General features: G+C 36.1%; 1 protein-coding gene across 1 annotated transcript; it reads right to left on the bottom strand.

Annotated features, from left to right (window-relative positions):
- Positions 1–2,561: 2,561 nt before the first annotated feature.
- On the bottom strand, positions 2,562–4,211 carry LOC139868359 (sister chromatid cohesion protein PDS5 homolog B-like). Its single transcript, XM_071856691.1, has 4 exons — positions 4,092–4,211; positions 2,981–3,181; positions 2,713–2,897; positions 2,562–2,613 (listed from the first exon to the last, which is right to left on the bottom strand). Exons 1-4 carry the CDS (start codon positions 4,200–4,202, stop codon positions 2,562–2,564), a joined length of 549 nt encoding a protein of 182 aa, XP_071712792.1. The 5' UTR covers positions 4,203–4,211.
- Between the last annotated feature and the right edge of the window lie 17,589 nt (positions 4,212–21,800).

Below are 21,800 nucleotides of genomic sequence, written 5' to 3'. Positions count from 1 at the left end.
GCGCGTCAGTTTTGTAAATTCTAAAACTAATTCTAGAAAAATGAAAAACATACAAGGCCAGTAGGAGGTGGTCAAGAACATACTAAAGTTTCACCTGTAAAAAGATCTAAGTTTTTTGTGTATCCAATTCGTACAGTTTAGCCACAAAAGTCTGGTGTCCTGATTCGGTCAGATTCTAGAGTTATCATGTTTTGACCCTTATAGCTCCTAATGTAAAAGGTTTCACAAGTTGACATACAATAAACAAATGTTCCTAAACATGTAAGTATTCATTTTCTAAAAGTGAAAGTCTTAAATCAACATACAATTCACTTTCTGCCATTTGTTGTGGACTCGGGACAAACTTGGTCCAAGTTCGAGTGTCCATTTTCACTCGCGATTATCTGAAAAAGTATAAACCTACACGGCACATGTCCTACATGAAACGTTATTTACTAAACATGAATTTTCCAGATTTCAAGTTCTTATGTTCAGAAGTCATTTTAAATTACCAATTGGACCTGTTTTAAGTAGCATTAGACAACAATCGTTAAAAACATTCACATAAGCATAACAAGTGATTCACTTATTCGATTCTGACAATATCTAGGTGTAAATTTCATATTTTTAAGAAGCTATATGTTTATGATCATATCACATTCCATAACACAAGTCAAATCATCCAGAAATCTGTTATACACATTGATGATAAGCATAATGATCCGTATCGAAAATACATTATTGATCAACGTTCCGGCCTAGAACATAACCGACGTGATCGGTCCCGAGGGGCCCCACTTCAATAATCCAACCGGAGGGTTATTTACGTACACATCCGGGAAGAAGCATCCCGGACAAAGGCTGGTCGTGACGCCACCCATCCTACCCGGAACAAACGCGTGATCCCGGGTACAAAGCATTAAGAGGTTATGAACCATATTATCACATAAAGGCCTACCGAACCAAGTATGTCGGACACCTGACGATCTTTATAAGATCATTTATGAAATGGTTACAATCCTACTCGGAGAAAAGAATACCGTGAAGAAGCACTTAAAATAAACATCGGGTAAAATTCTTTGCCCAAACAAAAGCAAGACATTCTTCCGTCACACCATAGACGGATTCGTCACAATCTCTCGGAGTAGCCATATCTATCCAAGAGAAGCGCCAAGTCCCGTAACAGACACTTGGTCCCGGAACAGACACTTGGTCCCGGAACAAACACCTCATCCCGGAACAAACGCGTGATCCCGGAACGAACACTTAAATAGGTTGCACGCCACGTCAGCCCACGAATCTAGTAAAGTTTGTTAGGATCTAATTGTTATTCCAATGAAAGGGACAGGTGACACGTCAACCCTCGGATCTCGTGAAGTTTGTTATAACCATGAAAGGGACATGTGTCATGTCATCATTCCCTCATAACACCTATAAATACACGAACAGAATCATTCATTGCACCAACACTGGATGCATTAATGTTACTCTACCCAAATTCTTACTGTAGCATTCTCCAGCTGTAAATCTAACTTCGATAAAGATTTCGGTCGATATCAGAGTTAATCTTCTTTTTAAGATATTAACTTATTCGATCCCGATCGAATAAGGTTAATCCCATCGATTGTTTATGCCCTTGAAATCTAGATTTCAAATTGGGTTTGCACAGTTATTGGAGTTAAAACATTCGATCCCCTCTTTTTCATCAATTAAACACTCAAATCCAAGATCTATTTCATCTATAACGATTTTGGTTTGATCAAATGGCACCACCTAAAGGTACGAACAATCCAGTGAAACCAGGCAGCGAAACGGAAAACAAGAAAGGAAGGTCTGACGTCGTTCCACCAATTTTGAACAAAGAAAACTCACCGACGGTGGAACCACCCCAAACCCCAGAAGCAATCCATTCCTCACATACACTCCGGTGAAACTTCCTGATGACTAGATGAATGTTTCTGGCGGTGACGAGGATACACGGGAGAAATCACCAACTGGTGGCAGAATATTGAATCTCAGCATCTCTGGTCCCAAAACTAGTGGTTCAAGCGGAATTGGATCATCCCATGACAACACCGAAATGATCACTAAGATGATCTCAGCTGATGTCGAAAAGCAAGTAATCAAGAAATTGAAGGCCATGTTGGGCGACGGTACTAATTTAGCAGGAAGACAACAGCTGCAAAGATCTGACATCTTGAAGGCTAGTTCCCTGCCAAACATCGGTACAGGAAGCGATGGTGTTGCAAAGGCCGCCACCAATGCATGGCTTACTGAGCTCCTTGCGGAGGCTGCACCGCCGGCATACAAACATTCTCTATCACAGCCTGCCGTTCAGGGCACTGCACTTGAGAATCTGTTTGGTCTGATAACTGGCAATAAAGTAAAACGACCGGTTGAGATGTCGGCTACCAGCTAAAAGCTTTGTGAACAAATTTCCGGTTGTATTCTTCCTGACGACATCGTCATACCGGTTACTTTAGGGGTATAACTGTGTAGGAGATGAACGCGTGGGTGGTTAAGTCCCCCCTCGGTGATCCTAACAGTTGTCCAAAAAAAATATATATATATATAAAAGGACTTCAACCAATTAAAACCCACACCTCATGATTACGTAACACAATAGTAAACTCTCTAAGATAAAAGAATACCACATTTCATGACAACAATAGAAGCAACCAAGACAAAATAAACAAAAATATCCCTTGTACAAAAGGGAAAAAAGAACTGTACCTTATAACACTGAAAAATATATTGAACATCTCTAGAATTAAATCTTCACATCCTATATCTAGCATTCGCACACAGAAATTGTATTTTGCAATAGTCTCCAGTAATTCCACTCTTTTAGAGTAGTAATACTGACTTTTGGTATCAGCAAGATCCGCAAACATATCCACTAAGAGTCGAAATATATCCTAAAAATAAGTACTTGACATCAGCAATGTATAACATTCATCAAAATCAAAAGTATCAATTTAAAGTAAAGCCATTTATTTACCCTGAACTCTTCATCAGTAAAGCCAGGTTCAGGGGCAAGGATCCGAAGTATTTCACATACACAAACGGTAACCAAAAGTCTAACATCTTTATCCTTTTGATGTAACAAACCATGCTTCAGTATAGAATCACTCAACGGCTTTATAGTAGGCCTTAGCGAATCTGATTGTGTCTTTAACTCTGGCAATGCTTTTGATGCTTGCTGCCAAAAGCCAAAATGTGCAAACAAACGTATTATTGCAATTGCAAAGTAAGCATCATCAACCACTTCATATATTATATATTATATACTCATTAATCATTAATCATAATCAAAAATCTATGTGTGTGTATGTTATTGGGTTAAGAGCCTATAAATGTGTCCAACTAATGACAAGCTTCTATTGCGTGTAACCAAAAGACGTGAGACGGGGTCGAGACGGTCGGGTCCTAAAAAGGTCGAGACGTTTGAGACAGGGGTCGAGACGGACGTTGACCAAAGTTGACTTTTAAATATATAAGTTTATAAATGTATATATGTGTACATATTTTAAAGCCAAAAACTTTAATGGAGTAATTTGTACTCATAATTCCTATCACCGTTAATATAATACAAAGAACTCAAACTAAAATACGACAAATTTGACCGATTTTATTTTTCGAATTTTGATAGACTTTGACCTGATTTTTTCCAACTTTGACACGAATTTTGACCGTTGACTGTTATATTAGACGGTTTTCTTCGAGACGGGACGGGCTAGTCACCAAACCGTCGCAAAGGGCGTCGAGATGGCTCGAGACGGGGTGTTTTGCAACGGTGCAAATAAGTCATCAAAAACATATAAATATACATATAAATATATAATTGCCGTTCAAAAAAAAAAGGCATCAAACATGCATGTATTAGCAATAATTAAAAGTTCAATAAACGCAATAGAAGCAATTTTAATTGGCCGTGATTATAATAAACCCTAGTACACAAAACCCTAACTATGAATATGATAAAAATAGTACACTATCAGCTTTAATACATTTAGATCTACATTTCATAGTAAAAAATTAAAAACATAGTAGAAGATAACACAAATTTAGAATGATAATGGCGTGAAATTTATGAAAATTGAAAAACCTACTTGGAGCAATTTAACGAGGAGATCTTTGTGAGGACATTTATGTTTAGAAAGAAGTTGTTTTCCGACGTCTTTGATTACTTTCTTTTGATTCTTACCGTCGTCGTCCGCCATAGCCGCCGTAGTAATGACTCGAGTCGAGGGCGCCAAATGAAAGAATTTTGAGGCGGAATGAAAATAAAACTTTTTTTGGAATAAATGTTAGCGAGTACTAAAAAAAATGTTAGTGAAATACTCCGTACTGAGTACTAAAAAAATGTTAGCGAGTGACAATATTAGTCCATGGTTTAAATAAAAGTAAGTATAGGAGTATTAATTTTGGTTCAAAAAATTAGAATTACGAGATATTCGGTGTTTTCTAGTATTCTTTTTGAATAAAATTTTCATTAAACCAATTTTAACTCTGCATGTAATGCAACAGGTAGATTATGCACTTTTGATCAAAAAGTGTAATCTGCCTAAAACGTGTCAGTGTCAGGTTTCGACCCTTATTAACCATGATGCTTCATTTCAGTATCAAATTAATGTTAATATATTCATGAAATAGATAAAAAAAAATTTGCATTGTGTAAAATAAACTAAATCATACGGAATACTATTTATCAAATAAAACCAAAAAATAATAATAATACATGTTTTATTAAATATTAAAAAGTTAATATTCATAAAATAGAAAAAAAAAATAGCCCAAAAATTGTTTTTGGCCCAAACAATAATAATAAATAAATTGTTTTTAACCTAATCAATACCTCAGGCCTCCATCTTCATCTTCTAGTTCTCCTCTTCTTCCATTATCGTTAAAAAAAAATAAAGCTCAACAGCAAAAAAAGAAAAAAAAGGAAAAAAAAGCTAACCCAAATGGAGTTAACCTAGAAGCAAATGTAGTGAAACCAATAAGAAGCCTCCGCGTCGCGCTCACGCCTCTCTTTTTTTCCGTCAATTTGGCGACTAACGCTGGTATTTCTTCGCCGATAACGTCGCATTAATGGCGTCACCTGGCGTCACCGGGTGCCAGCGTGGGTGACGGATGGTTGGTAACGCTGCTTTACCAGTGGTCTTATGAGCATATTTAGGTGACAAAGCTCGTAGGTGCTTAATTTATTTATTTAACTTTTATAAGATGAACCGTTAATATTGTTTGGGTGAAAAAATTATAAAAATTATGTAAAGATTAATTCTAGAAAATTAGTTAGAACTTCAACATTTAAAAATGAGTTTTATATTTCATAAATAGTTCCGAGAAGACAGACGTTTAGAAAGGTTCTCGAGATTCTCAATCGCTCTTTGGATAGCTTTCCAGTGTGACATCTGATCTTCCTTGTTCCTTGAAGAGAAAATCGATAGCCTTTAAGATAAGAGGTTAGCTCCTCTCTTGGTTGGGACAACTAGCTTATTGGTCCACTGTCTCCCCATTAAAAAAAGCTAAGTATGTATGTATGTATGTATATATGTATGTCAGTAGGTATACTTTATATCCCTCTAGAAACCTAGGCTATATGGTCCACACATTTACAGAAACACATTTACAGTTCACATTGCACGTATCAGTTTTCAGCATGCGCGTCAGTTTTGTAAATTCTAAAACTAATTCTAGAAAAATGAAAAACATACAAGGCCAGTGGGAGGTGGTCAAGAACATACTAAAGTTTCACCTGTAAAAAGATCTAAGTTTTTTGTGCATCCAATTCGTACAGTTTAGCCACAAAAGTCTGGTGTCCTGATTCGGTCAGATTCTAGAGTTATCATGTTTTGACCCTTATAGCTCCTAATGTAAAAGGTTTCACAAGTTGACATACAATAAACAAATGTTCCTAAACATGTAAGTATTCATTTTCTAAAAGTGAAAGTCTTAAATCAACATACAATTCACTTTCTGCCATTTGTTGTGGACTCGGGACAAACTTGGTCCAAGTTCGAGTGTCCGTTTTCACTCGCGATTATCTGAAAAAGTATAAACCTACACGGCACATGTCCTACATGAAACTTTATTTACTAAACATGAATTTTCCAGATTTCAAGTTCTTATGTTCAGAAGTCATTTTAAATTACCAATTGGACCTGTTTTAAGTAGCATTAGACAACAATCGTTAAAAACATTCACATAAGCATAACAAGTGATTCACTTATTCGATTCTGACAATATCTAGGTGTAAATTTCATATTTTTAAGAAGCTATATGTTTATGATCATATCACATTCCATAACACAAGTCAAATCATCCAGAAATCTGTTATACACATTGATGATAAGCATAATGATCCGTATCGAAAATACATTATTGATCAACGTTCCGGCCTAGAACATAACCGACGTGATCGGTCCCGAGCAAAGAACCTCTTCCCGGTCCCACTTCAGTAATCCAACCGGAGGGTTATTTATGTACACATCCGGGAAGAAGCATCTCAGACAAAGGCTGGTCGTGACGCCACCCATCCTACCCGGAACAAACGCGTGATCCCGGGTACAAAGCATTAAGAGGTTATGAACTATATCATCACATAAAGGCCTACCGAACCAAGTACGTCGAAAACTCGATGATCTTTATAAGATCATTTATGAAATGGTTACAATCCTACTCGGACAAAAGAATACCGTGAAGAAGCACTTAAAATAAACATCGGGTAAAATTCTTTGCCCAAACAAAACCAAGACGTTCATCCGTCACACCATAGACGGATTCGTCACAATCTCTCAGAGTAGCCATATCTATCCAAGAGAAGCGCCAAGTCCCGTAACAGACACTTGGTCCCAGAACAGACACTTGGTCCCGGAACAAACACCTCGTCCCGGAACAAACGCGTAATCCCGGAACGAACACATAAATAGGCTGCTCGCCACGTCAGCCCACGAATCTAGGAAAGTTTGTTAGGATCTGATTGTTATTCCAATGAAAGGGACAGGTGACACGTTAACCCTCGGATCTCATGAAATTTTTATATAACCATGAAAGGGACATGTGTCATGTCATCATTCCCTCATAACACCTATAAATACACGAACAGAATCATTCATTGCACCAACACTGGATGCATTAATGTTACTCTGCCCAAATTTCTTATTGTAGCATTCTCCAGCTGTAAATCTAACTTCGAAAAAGATTTCGGTCGATATCGAAGTTAATCTTCTTTTTAAGATATTAACTTATTCGATCCCGGTCGAATAAGGTTAATCCCATCGATTGTTTTATGCCCTTGAAATCTAGATTTCAAATCGGGTTTGCACAGTTATTGGAGTTAAAACATTCGATACCCTCTTTTTCATCAATTAAACACTCAAATCCAATATCTATTTCATCTATAACGATTTTGGTTTGATTAAATGGCACCACCTAAAGGTACGAACAATCCAGTGAAACCAGGCAGCGAAACGGCAAACAAGAAAGGAACGTATGTGTAGTGACCCGAACTTTTCCATGTTTATATATATTAATTGAGATTGATATTTACATGATTAAACGTTTCCAACATGTTAAGCAATCAAACTTGTTAAGACTTGATTAATTGAAATAGGTTTCATATAGACAATTGACTACCCAAGTTGACCGGTGATTCACGAACGTTAAAACTTGTAAAAACTATATGATGACATATATATGGTTATATATATAGTTAACATGATATTATGATAAGTAAACATATCATTAAGTATATTAACAATGAACTACATATGTAAAAACAAGACTACTAACTTAATGATTTTTAAACGAGACATATATGTAACGATTATCGTTGTAACGACATTTAAATGTATATATATCATATTAAGATATATTAATATATCATAATATCATGATAATATAATAATTTAACATCTCATTAGATATAATAAACAATGGGTTAACAACATTAATTGAGATCGTTAACTTAAAGGTTTCAAAACAACACTTACATGTAACGACTAACGATGACTTAACGACTCCGTTAAAATGTATATACATGTAGTGTATTTAGATGTATTAAAATACTTTTGGAAGACTTCAAGACATATATCGAAACACTCATACTTAACGAAAATGGTTACAGTTACTTTCCCATTCTTTTCTTTCATCAAGAATTCTAGTCGTATTCTTACCCGTATTATACACAGCTTCAAAACGTACTTACTATGGGTATATACCAATAGGAACTAGCATGGTATTCCACTTTTGATTATGTCATGTATGACTAATCAATTTTAACTTCTACCATGAGCTAGTCAACTAACTAGAACTCCTTTTAACCCCACTCACCACTCACCAATTAACACTCATCATTCACTCCATTTCACTTCCAAATCTCTTTCTAATTCTCTCTCAACACACCCACACTATTATGAACGTATTTTTCCAGTAGTTAATCATCATCTTCATCAAAAATCACTTCAAGAATCAAGCTATAACCATCATAGGAAGAACACTTCAAGAATACTTCAAAAATCCCTTCAAGTTTACTAATTTACTTCCAAGCTTTCTAATCCATTCCAAGTAATCATCTAAGATCAAGAAACCTTTGTTATATACAGTAGGTTATCTTTCTTATTCAAGGTAATATTCATATTCAAACTTTGATTCAATTTCTATAACTATAAACTATCTTAATTCGAGCAAAAATCTTACTTGAACTTGTTTTTGTGTCATGATCCTACTTCAAGAACTTTCAAGCCATCCAAGATCCTTTGAAGCTAGATCATTTCTTGTCACTTCCAGTAGGTTTACCTACTAAACTTGAGGTAGTAATGATGTTCATAACATCATTCGATTCATATATATAAAACTATCTTATTCGAAGGTTTAAACTCGTAATCACTAGAACATAGTTTAGTTAATTCTAAACTTGTTCGCAAACAAAAGTTAATCCTTCTAACTTGACTTTTAAAATTAACTAAACACATGTTCTATATCTATATGATATGCTAACTTAATGATTTAAAACCTGGAAACACGAAAAACACCGTAAAACCGGATTTACGCCGTCGTAGTAACACCGCGGGCTGTTTTGGGTTAGTTAATTAAAAACTATGATAAACTTTGATTTAAAAGTTGTTATTCTGAGAAAATGATTTTTATTATGAACATGAAACTATATCCAAAAATTATGGTTAAACTCAAAGTGGAAGTATGTTTTCTAAAATGGTCATCTAGACGTCGTTCTTTCGACTGAAATGACTACCTTTACAAAAACGACTTGTAACTTATTTTTCCGACTATAAACCTATACTTTTTCTGTGTAGATTCATAAAATAAAGTTCAATATGAAACCATAGCAATTTGATTCATTCAAAACGGATTTAAAATGAAGAAGTTATGGGTAAAACAAGATTGGATAATTTTTATCATTTTAGCTACGTGAAAATTGGTAACAAATCTATTCCAACCATAACATAATCAACTTGTATTGTATATTATGTAATCTTGAGATACCATAGACACGTATACAATGTTTCGGCCTATCATGTCGACACATCTATATATATTTCGGAACAACCATAGACACTCTATATGTGAATGTTGGAGTTAGCTATACAGGGTTGAGGTTGATTCCAAAATATATATAGTTTGAGTTGTGATCAATACTGAGATACGTATACACTGGGTCGTGGATTGATTCAAGATAATATTTATTGATTTATTTCTGTACATCTAACTGTGGACAACTAGTTGTAGGTTACTAACGAGGACAGCTGACTTAATAAACTTAAAACATCAAAATATATTAAAAGTGTTGTAAATATATTTTGAACATACTTTAATATATATGTATATATTGTTATAGGTTCGTGAATCAACAGTGGCCAAGTCTTACTTCTCGACGAAGTAAAAATCTGTGAAAGTGAGTTATAGTCCCACTTTTAAAATCTAATATTTTTGGGATGAGAATACATGCAGGTTTTATAAATGATTTACAAAATAGACACAAGTACGTGAAACTACATTCTATGGTTGAATTATCGAAATCGAATATGCCCCTTTTTATTAAGTCTGGTAATCTAAGAATTAGGGAACAGACACCCTAATTGACGCGAATCCTAAAGATAGATCTATTGGGCCTAACAAACCCCATCCAAAGTACCGGATGCTTTAGTACTTCGAAATTATATCATATCCGAAGGGTGTCCCGGAATGATGGGGATATTCTTATATATGCATCTTGTTATTGTCGGTTACCAGGTGTTCACCATATGAATGATTTTTATCTCTATGTATGGGATGTGTATTGAAATATAAAATCTTGTGGTCTATTATTATGATTTGGTATATATAGGTTAAACCTATAACTCACCAACATTTTTGTTGACGTTTTAAGCATGTTTATTCTCAGGTGATTATTAAGAGCTTCCGCTGTCGCATACTTAAATAAGGACGAGATTTGGAGTCCATGCTTGTATGATATTGTGTAAAAACTGCATTTAAGAAACTTATTTTGTTGTAACATATTGGTATTGTAAACCATTATGTAATGGTCGTGTGTAAACAGGATATTTTAGATTATCATATTTGATAATCTACGTAAAGCTTTTTAAACCTTTATTGATGAAATAAAGGTTATGGTTTGTTTTAAAATGAATGCAGTCTTTGAAAAACGTCTCATATAGAGGTCAAAACCTCGCAACGAAATCAATTAATATGGAACGTTTTTAATCAATAAGAACGGGACATTTCAGTTGGCATCCGAGCGTTGGTCTTAGAGAACCAGAAAATTTGCATTAGTGTGTCTTATCGAGTTTGTTAGGATGCATTAGTGATTCTGGACTTCGACCGTGTTTTCTTTAAAAATGATTGCTTAACATTTTTGTTGGAAACTATATATTTTTTAACATATGAATATTATGTGATATATTAATCTCTTAACGTGTTTGATATTATGTGATAGATGTCTACCTCTAGAACAAGTCCCATTGACTCACCTAATAATAATGAAGAGTCAAATGTAAATTGGAATGATTCGTGGACTGATTCACAAGTTCCCGAAGAGGAACCGGAAGAAGAGTCGGAACCGGAAGAAGAATCAGAACCGGAAGAAGAATCGGAACCGGAAGAAGAATCGGAACCGGTGGGGGAAATAATAAAACGGTTAAGTAAAAGAGAATCCTCAACCAACCGACCAAGGTTAATTATGGTCAATGGTGTTTCCGCCAAGGAAGCAAAATATTGGGAGGATTACCAATTCTCCGATGAATCGGATTCCGACGAGAATTCCGATGATGTTATAGAAATTACCCCAACTGAATTTAAAAAGGCAAAAGAAAATAATAAGGGAAAGGGCATAAAAATAGAGAAATCTAATTCCAACCCCGATGAACTTTATATGTATCGTCAACCCCCGAAGTCCTTAAGTTGTAACAATGACCCGGGAACCTCTAAACCACCAGGTTTTTCTAAACCAATGTGGAAAATTACGGCTCGTATTAGGGGAACATCATATATCCCTAGAAACTTGGCAAAACGAACCAAAACCGAAGAAGAAGAAACAAGCGAGTCGGAATAAGATAGTTGTATTCGTGTGGTGTAATATATGTAATATAGTGTGCTTATGCTTTATGATATATGTAAAAATTGCTTGTATTAATAAGTATTTTTTTTTATGAATCTAACTCTTGTCTATTTTACAGTATAAAAACACAAAATGGATAGACAACCCAATATTTTAAGAGACCTACCCGGAGACATGATTGATGAAATCTTGTCTAGAGTCGGTCAGAATTCCTCGGCACAACTATTTAAGGCGAGATCAGTTTGTAAGACATTCGAAGAACGTTCCAAGAATGATTTGGTTTATAAAAGGCTTTCGTTCGGAAGATGGGGGATATCACATTGGGAAATCCATAAGTTACGATGTGTTTACTTTGACGCATATATTGCGGGGAACCCAAATGCTATTTTACGCAACGGGTTAAGAAATTATTTTGACTCAGTATATCCAAATATAGGACTTCGTGATTTAGAAAAAGCGGCTAACATGCAACATAAAGAAGCATGTTATGCTTACGGGTTAGTAATGTTCGCTTCTCACCAAAGTGAGAACAAGAACATCGGGCTACAACTATTAAACAAAACGTTCCCTCAAGTGACGGAGTCGGTAATTGGGGTAAGAAATGAGGTTTTTAGGTTATTACGAGACTGTTGGTCATTACGTAACCCTCGTCCCTTTGACGACGTTACAACACGCTGTCTTATCAACGGCCATAACGGTTATGTTCCACAAGACCAAGGATGGGAAGTAGTCCTAGTAAAACCAGAATGCATGACTTATTTCTGGACGTATGAATTACGTGTCTTTATTGCCTTTGCTGAACGACTTGTGTACTAGCTAGAATTATCTTCACAACTATCTTGTATCAAAGTTATTGTGTGCTATATTTCATGCTTTATGTAAAATAAGCGGTATTGTAAGTTTGTAAAATATTGTATAAAAGTTTGAACGCGAAATATTATTATAATCAGTTTTTCATATAGAATTGTAGTAGTTGAATTGTATATTAGCTACTAAGTATGAACTTAACGGGTAGGTACTACCCGAATTTAAACTTATAAAACGCTAATATGAAGAAAAAGCTTTTATAAATGAGTTCATATTATGCTACGAAATACTATTAACTACTCTTAATATTCTGTATGATTAACTTGTTCCATTTGACTATTTTGAAGGAAATGGCACCGACTACTCGACACACCGTGAATATGAATGAAGAGGAATTCCGTACTTTTCTAGCTTCAAACATAGCCGCAGTACAGGCTGCGCTATATACCAACAATAACCTTGGATCTGGCAGTACATGAAATCGTGTAGGATGCACCTACAAAGAATTCACTGCCTGCAAACCTTTGGAATTTGATGGAACCGAAGGACCGATCGGATTGAAACGGTGGACCGAGAAGGTTGAATCGGTGTTTGCCATAAGTAAGTGTACTGAAGAGGACAAAGTGAAGTACGCTACGCATACCTTCACAGGTTCTGCGTTAACATGGTGGAATACCTATCTAGAGCAAGTGGGACAAGATGATGCGTACGCACTACCGTGGTCAGCATTCAAGCACTTGATGAACGAGAAGTACCGTCCCAGAACCGAGGTCAATAAGCTCAAGACAGAACTTAGAGGGTTACGAACCCAAGGCTTTGATATTACCACGTACGAAAGACGATTCACAGAATTGTGCCTATTGTGTCCGGGAGCGTTCGAAGATGAGGAAGAGAAGATCGACGCGTTTGTGAAAGGATTACCGGAAAGAATCCAAGAAGATATAAGTTCACACGAGCCCGCCTCTATACAACAGGCATGTAGAATGGCTCACAAACTAGTGAACCAGATTGAAGAAAGAATTAAAGAACAGACTGCTGAAGAGGCCAATGTGAAGCAAGTCAAAAGAAAGTGGGAGGAAAACGGTGATAAGAATCGCCAATACAGCAACAACAGCAATTACAACAATAATCGCAACAATTATCCCAACAATCGCAACTACAACAAACGGCCCAACAACAACAACAACAACAACAACAGCAACTACAACAATCATCCTAACAACAATAATAACCGCAACAACAACAACAATCAGAAGCAGCTATGCCAAAGGTGTGAAAAGAATCACTCGGGGTTCTGCACCAAATTTTGCAACAAGTGTAAAAGAAATGGTCATAGCGCGGCGAAGTGTGAGGTCTACGGACCAGGGGTTAATAGAACGAAAGGAACAAATGGTGTCGGAACGAGTAATGGCGGAGCAAGTAGTGTCGGAGCAAGTTATGCCAATGTAGTTTGTTATAAATGTGGAAAACCGGGCCACATTATTAGAAATTGCCCGAACCAGGAGAACACGAATGGACAAGGTCGTGGAAGAGTTTTCAATATTAATGCGGCAGAGGCACAGGAAGACCCGGAGCTTGTTACGGGTACGTTTCTTATTGACAATAAATCTGCTTACGTTTTATTTGATTCGGGTGCGGATAGAAGCTATTTGAGTAGAGATTTTTGTGCTAAATTAAGTTGTCCATTGACGCCTTTGGATAGTAAATTTTTACTCGAATTAGCAAATGGTAAATTAATTTCAGCAGATAATATATGTCGGAATCGAGAAATTAAACTGGTTAGCGAAACATTTAAGATTGATTTGATACCAGTAGAGTTAGGGAGTTTTGATGTGATAATCGGTATGGACTGGTTGAAAGAAGTGAAAGCAGAGATCGTCTGTTACAAAAATGCAATTCGCATTATACGAGAAAAAGGAAAACCCTTAATGGTGTACGGAGAAAAGGGCAACACGAAGCTACATCTTATTAGTAATTTGAAGGCACAAAAACTAATAAGAAAAGGTTGCTATGCTGTTCTAGCACACGTCGAGAAAGTACAAACTGAAGAAAAGAGCATCAATGATGTTCCCATTGCAAAAGAATTTCCCGATGTATTTCCGAAAGAATTACCGGGATTACCCCCACATCGATCCGTTGAATTTCAAATAGATCTTGTACCAGGAGCTGCACCAATAGCTCGTGCTCCTTACAGACTTGCACCCAGCGAGATGAAAGAACTGCAAGGCCAATTACAAGAACTTTTAGAGCGTGGTTTCATTCGACCAAGCACATCACCGTGGGGAGCTCCTGTTTTGTTTGTCAAGAAGAAAGATGGTACATTCAGGTTGTGTATCGACTACCGAGAGTTGAACAAACTTACCATCAAGAACCGCTACCCACTACCGAGAATCGACGACTTATTTGATCAACTACAAGGCTCGTCTGTTTATTCAAAGATTGACTTACGTTCCGGGTATCATCAAATGCGGGTGAAAGAAGATGATATTCCAAAGACTGCTTTCAGAACACGTTACGGTCATTACGAGTTTAGGGTCATGCCGTTTGGTTTAACTAATGCACCAGCTGTGTTCATGGACCTTATGAACCGAGTGTGTGGACCATACCTTGACAAGTTTGTCATCGTTTTCATTGATGACATACTTATTTACTCAAAGAATGACCAAGAACACGGTGAACATTTGAGAAAGGTGTTAGAAGTATTGAGGAAGGAAGAATTGTACGCTAAGTTTTCAAAGTGTGCATTTTGGTTGGAAGAAGTTCAATTCCTCGGTCACATAGTGAACAAAGAAGGTATTAAGGTGGATCCAGCAAAGATAGAAACTGTTGAAAAGTGGGAAACACCGAAAACTCCGAAACACGTACGCCGGTTTTTAGGACTAGCTGGTTACTACAGAAGGTTCATCCAAGACTTTTCCAGAATAGCAAAACCCTTGACTGCATTAACGCATAAAGGGAAGAAATTTGAATGGAATGATGAACAAGAGAAAGCGTTTCAGTTATTGAAGAAAAAGCTAACTACGGCACCTATATTGTCATTGCCTGAAGGGAATGATGATTTTGTGATTTATTGTGACGCATCAAAGCAAGGTCTCGGTTGTGTATTAATGCAACGAACGAAGGTGATTGCTTATGCGTCTAGACAATTGAAGATTCACGAACAAAATTATACGACGCATGATTTGGAATTAGGTGCGGTTGTTTTTGCATTAAAGACTTGGAGGCATTACTTATATGGGGTCAAAAGTATTATATATACCGACCACAAAAGTCTTCAACACATATTTAATCAGAAACAACTGAATATGAGGCAGCGTAGGTGGATTGAATTATTGAATGATTACGACTTTGAGATTCGTTACCACCCGGGAAAGGCAAATGTGGTAGCCGATGCCTTGAGCAGGAAGGACAGAGAACCCATTCGAGTAAAATCTATGAATATAATGATTCATAATAACCTTACTACTCAAATAAAGGAGGCGCAACAAGGAGTTTTAAAAGAAGGAAATTTAAAGGATGAAATACCCAAAGGATCGGAGAAGCATCTTAATATTCGGGAAGACGGAACCCGGTATAGGGCGGAAAGGATTTGGGTACCAAAATTTGGAGATATGAGAGAAATGGTACTTAGAGAAGCTCATAAAACCAGATACTCAATACATCCTGGAACGGGGAAGATGTACAAGGATCTCAAGAAATATTTTTGGTGGCCGGGTATGAAAGCCGATGTTGCTAAATATGTAGGAGAATGTTTAACGTGTTCTAAGGTCAAAGCTGAGCATCAGAAACCATCAGGTCTACTTCAACAACCCGAAATCCCGGAATGGAAATGGGAAAACATTACCATGGATTTCATCACTAAATTGCCAAGGACTGCAAGTGGTTTTGATACTATTTGGGTAATAGTTGATCGTCTCACCAAATCAGCACACTTCCTGCCAATAAGAGAAGATGACAAGATGGAGAAGTTAGCACGACTGTATTTGAAGGAAGTCGTCTCCAGACATGGAATACCAATCTCTATTATCTCTGATAGGGATGGCAGATTTATTTCAAGATTATGGCAGACATTACAGCAAGCATTAGGAACTCGTCTAGACATGAGTACTGCCTATCATCCACAAACCGATGGGCAGAGCGAAAGGACGATACAAACGCTTGAAGACATGCTACGAGCATGTGTTATTGATTTCGGAAACAGTTGGGATTGACATCTACCGTTAGCAGAATTTTTCTACAACAACAGCTACCATTCAAGCATTGAGATGGCGCCGTTTGAAGCACTTTATGGTAGAAAGTGCAGGTCTCCAATTTGTTGGAGTGAAGTGGGGGATAGACAGATTACGGGTCCGGAGATTATACAAGAAACTACCGAGAAGATCATCCAAATTCAACAACGGTTGAAAACTGCCCAAAGTCGACAAAAGAGCTACGCTGACATTAAAAGAAAATATATAGAATTTGAAATTGGAGAGATGGTCATGCTTAAAGTTGCACCTTGGAAAGGCGTTGTTCGATTTGGTAAACGAGGGAAATTAAATCCAAGGTATATTGGACCATTCAAGATTATTGATCGTGTCGGACCAGTAGCTTACCGACTAGAGTTACCTCAACAACTCGCGGCTGTACATAACACTTTCCACGTCTCGAATTTGAAGAAATGTTTTGCTAAAGAAGATCTCACTATTCCGTTAGATGAAATCCAAATCAACGAAAAACTTCAATTCATCGAAGAACCCGTCGAAATAATGGATCGTGAGGTTAAAAGACTTAAGCAAAACAAGATACCAATTGTTAAGGTTCGATGGAATGCTCGTAGAGGACCCGAGTTCACCTGGGAGCGTGAAGATCAGATGAAGAAGAAATACCCGCATCTATTTCCAGAAGATTCGTCAACACCTTCAACAGCTTAAAATTTCGGGACGAAATTTATTTAACGGGTAGGTACTGTAGTGACCCGAACTTTTCCATGTTTATATATATTAATTGAGATTGATATTTACATGATTAAACGTTTCCAACATGTTAAGCAATCAAACTTGTTAAGACTTGATTAATTGAAATAGGTTTCATATAGACAATTGACTACCCAAGTTGACCGGTGATTCACGAACGTTAAAACTTGTAAAAACTATATGATGACATATATATGGTTATATATATAGTTAACATGATATTATGATAAGTAAACATATCATTAAGTATATTAACAATGAACTACATATGTAAAAACAAGACTACTAACTTAATGATTTTTAAACGAGACATATATGTAACGATTATCGTTGTAACGACATTTAAATGTATATATATCATATTAAGATATATTAATATATCATAATATCATGATAATATAATAATTTAACATCTCATTAGATATAATAAACAATGGGTTAACAACATTAATTGAGATCGTTAACTTAAAGGTTTCAAAACAACACTTACATGTAACGACTAACGATGACTTAACGACTCCGTTAAAATGTATATACATGTAGTGTATTTAGATGTATTAAAATACTTTTGGAAGACTTCAAGACATATATCGAAACACTCATACTTAACGAAAATGGTTACAGTTACTTTCCCATTCTTTTCTTTCATCAAGAATTCTAGTCGTATTCTTACCCGTATTATACACAGCTTCAAAACGTACTTACTATGGGTATATACCAATAGGAACTAGCATGGGATTCCACTTTTGATTATGTCATGTATGACTAATCAATTTTAACTTCTACCATGAGCTAGTCAACTAACTAGAACTCCTTTTAACCCCACTCACCACTCACCAATTAACACTCATCATTCACTCCATTTCACTTCCAAATCTCTTTCTAATTCTCTCTCAACACACCCACACTATTATGAACGTATTTTTCCAGTAGTTAATCATCATCTTCATCAAAAATCACTTCAAGAATCAAGCTATAATCATCATAGGAAGAACACTTCAAGAATACTTCAAAAATCCCTTCAAGTTTACTAATTTACTTCCAAGCTTTCTAATCCATTCCAAGTAATCATCTAAGATCAAGAAACCTTTGTTATATACAGTAGGTTATCTTTCTTATTCAAGGTAATATTCATATTCAAACTTTGATTCAATTTCTATAACTATAAACTATCTTAATTCGAGCAAAAATCTTACTTGAACTTGTTTTTGTGTCATGATCCTACTTCAAGAACTTTCAAGCCATCCAAGATCCTTTGAAGCTAGATCATTTCTTGTCACTTCCAGTAGGTTTACCTACTAAACTTGAGGTAGTAATGATGTTCATAACATCATTCGATTCATATATATAAAACTATCTTATTCGAAGGTTTAAACTCGTAATCACTAGAACATAGTTTAGTTAATTCTAAACTTGTTCGCAAACAAAAGTTAATCCTTCTAACTTGACTTTTAAAATTAACTAAACACATGTTCTATATCTATATGATATGCTAACTTAATGATTTAAAACCTGGAAACACGAAAAACACCGTAAAACCGGATTTACGCCGTCGTAGTAACACCGCGGGCTGTTTTGGGTTAGTTAATTAAAAACTATGATAAACTTTGATTTAAAAGTTGTTATTCTGAGAAAATGATTTTTATTATGAACATGAAACTATATCCAAAAATTATGGTTAAACTCAAAGTGGAAGTATGTTTTCTAAAATGGTCATCTAGACGTCGTTCTTTCGACTGAAATGACTACCTTTACAAAAACGACTTGTAACTTATTTTTCCGACTATAAACCTATACTTTTTCTGTGTAGATTCATAAAATAAAGTTCAATATGAAACCATAGCAATTTGATTCATTCAAAACGGATTTAAAATGAAGAAGTTATGGGTAAAACAAGATTGGATAATTTTTATCATTTTAGCTACGTGAAAATTGGTAACAAATCTATTCCAACCATAACTTAATCAACTTGTATTGTATATTATGTAATCTTGAGATACCATAGACACGTATACAATGTTTCGACCTATCATGTCGACACATCTATATATATTTCGGAACAACCATAGACACTCTATATGTGAATGTTGGAGTTAGCTATACAGGGTTGAGGTTGATTCCAAAATATATATAGTTTGAGTTGTGATCAATACTGAGATACGTATACACTGGGTCGTGGATTGATTCAAGATAATATTTATTGATTTATTTCTGTACATCTAACTGTGGACAACTAGTTGTAGGTTACTAACGAGGACAGCTGACTTAATAAACTTAAAACATCAAAATATATTAAAAGTGTTGTAAATATATTTTGAACATACTTTAATATATATGTATATATTGTTATAGGTTCGTGAATCAACAGTGGCCAAGTCTTACTTCTCGACGAAGTAAAAATCTGTGAAAGTGAGTTATAGTCCCACTTTTAAAATCTAATATTTTTGGGATGAGAATACATGCAGGTTTTATAAATGATTTACAAAATAGACACAAGTACGTGAAACTACATTCTATGGTTGAATTATCGAAATCGAATATGCCCCTTTTTATTAAGTCTGGTAATCTAAGAATTAGGGAACAGACACCCTAATTGACGCGAATCCTAAAGATAGATCTATTGGGCCTAACAAACCCCATCCAAAGTACCGGATGCTTTAGTACTTCGAAATTATATCATATCCGAAGGGTGTCCCGGAATGATGGGGATATTCTTATATATGCATCTTGTTATTGTCGGTTACCAGGTGTTCACCATATGAATGATTTTTATCTCTATGTATGGGATGTGTATTGAAATATGAAATCTTGTGGTCTATTATTATGATTTGGTATATATAGGTTAAACCTATAACTCACCAACATTTTTGTTGACGTTTTAAGCATGTTTATTCTCAGGTGATTATTAAGAGCTTCCGCTGTCGCATACTTAAATAAGGACGAGATTTGGAGTCCATGCTTGTATGATATTGTGTAAAAACTGCATTCAAGAAACTTATTTTGTTGTAACATATTGGTATTGTAAACCATTATGTAATGGTCGTGTGTAAACAGGATATTTTAGATTATCATATTTGATAATCTACGTAAAGCTTTTTAAACCTTTATTGATGAAATAAAGGTTATGGTTTGTTTTAAAATGAATGCAGTCTTTGAAAAACGTCTCATATAGAGGTCAAAACCTCGCAACGAAATCAATTAATATGGAACGTTTTTAATCAATAAGAACGGGACATTTCAGTATGACGTCATTCCACCAACTTTGAACAAAGAAAACTCACCGATGGTGGAACTACCCCAAACCCCAGAAGCAATCCATCGCTCACATACACTACGGCGAAACTTCCTGATGACGAGATGAATGTTTCTGGCGGTGACGAGGATACACGGGAGAAATCACCAACTGGTGGCAGAATATTGAATCTCAGCATCTCTGGTCCCAAAACTGGTGGTTCAAGCGGAATCGGATTGATATGGCCGAAACGGACGGTTTTTATTCGCGCGGTGTCGTCAGGTCGTGGCTCGCCAGGATCAGCCACTCGTGGGAGGAAGGTATTGTTTTAAATTTATATTTAGTGGGGCCTAAATCTTACTACTCCTTATAAGTAAGGGAAGTATGACCTAGAGTCGTATTTTTGAGATATCAGTAGAATCGAACCTATATTTAAGCATAAGATAGTTAGGGAGTAGTGAATATTTATTTTTGAATTTTCTAATTTATAAGACAGATAAAGTAAATGCGATAAAATTCGTAATTCAGATAAGGTTAAAGTGAGTGCATGCTATGACTTCATCAGTTATTCTGCCGAGATTATGGAATACTGGCTCATGAATAGGCAGAGGCCCTGTATTCATTACACTGGTTCTAAACGCCCCTGTCATAAGACATGTCACTGGGTACTGCGTTAGGCTTGAAGATTCTGAATAGACAGCAACGTCCCTTACCCCCAACGCCCGTGCAGTCTGACTACAGGCATACACGTTCAGACGGCTCATCCAATTGAGCGACTCGATTGGGTGGTTGGGTGACGTATTAACATTCCAAAATGGTCTAAACTTTCTTAAGCATAATAGAATACATGGTTTACCATATCTGAGAGACGTGATGCGTTTCAATGCTTTCGTTAATGATTGGTAAAAGGTAGTTAGGCCCTTAAAAAGAGTTCAACCATAAAGAACACCATGGCCAAGTCAAGCTGACTTCCATGAACACGTTCGGTTATCCTAACGGTCCAATCCTTTATGTGTCTAAACAAACAGTTCCTTAATTAACTAAGAATCCCTCAAGCGGGGTGCAATGCTTGAGACCGCGTTATGGTGCAGTGTATGGTCAACACTAACCGGGTTCCATGACCTTACTTAGCAGAGGTACAGCTTACAACAACCGTTGTGCTTCAGCGTGCACGTACGAAGTTTATATGCTTGGTGACTACACTAGCATGGTCTAGGACCGACAATGTACTAAGGGTCTAGTCAGATGT

Source organism: Rutidosis leptorrhynchoides, chromosome 9 (genome assembly GCF_046630445.1).
Source record: "Rutidosis leptorrhynchoides isolate AG116_Rl617_1_P2 chromosome 9, CSIRO_AGI_Rlap_v1, whole genome shotgun sequence".
NCBI lineage: Eukaryota > Viridiplantae > Streptophyta > Magnoliopsida > Asterales > Asteraceae > Rutidosis > Rutidosis leptorrhynchoides.
This window is presented reverse-complemented; position numbering and strand designations above follow the sequence as displayed.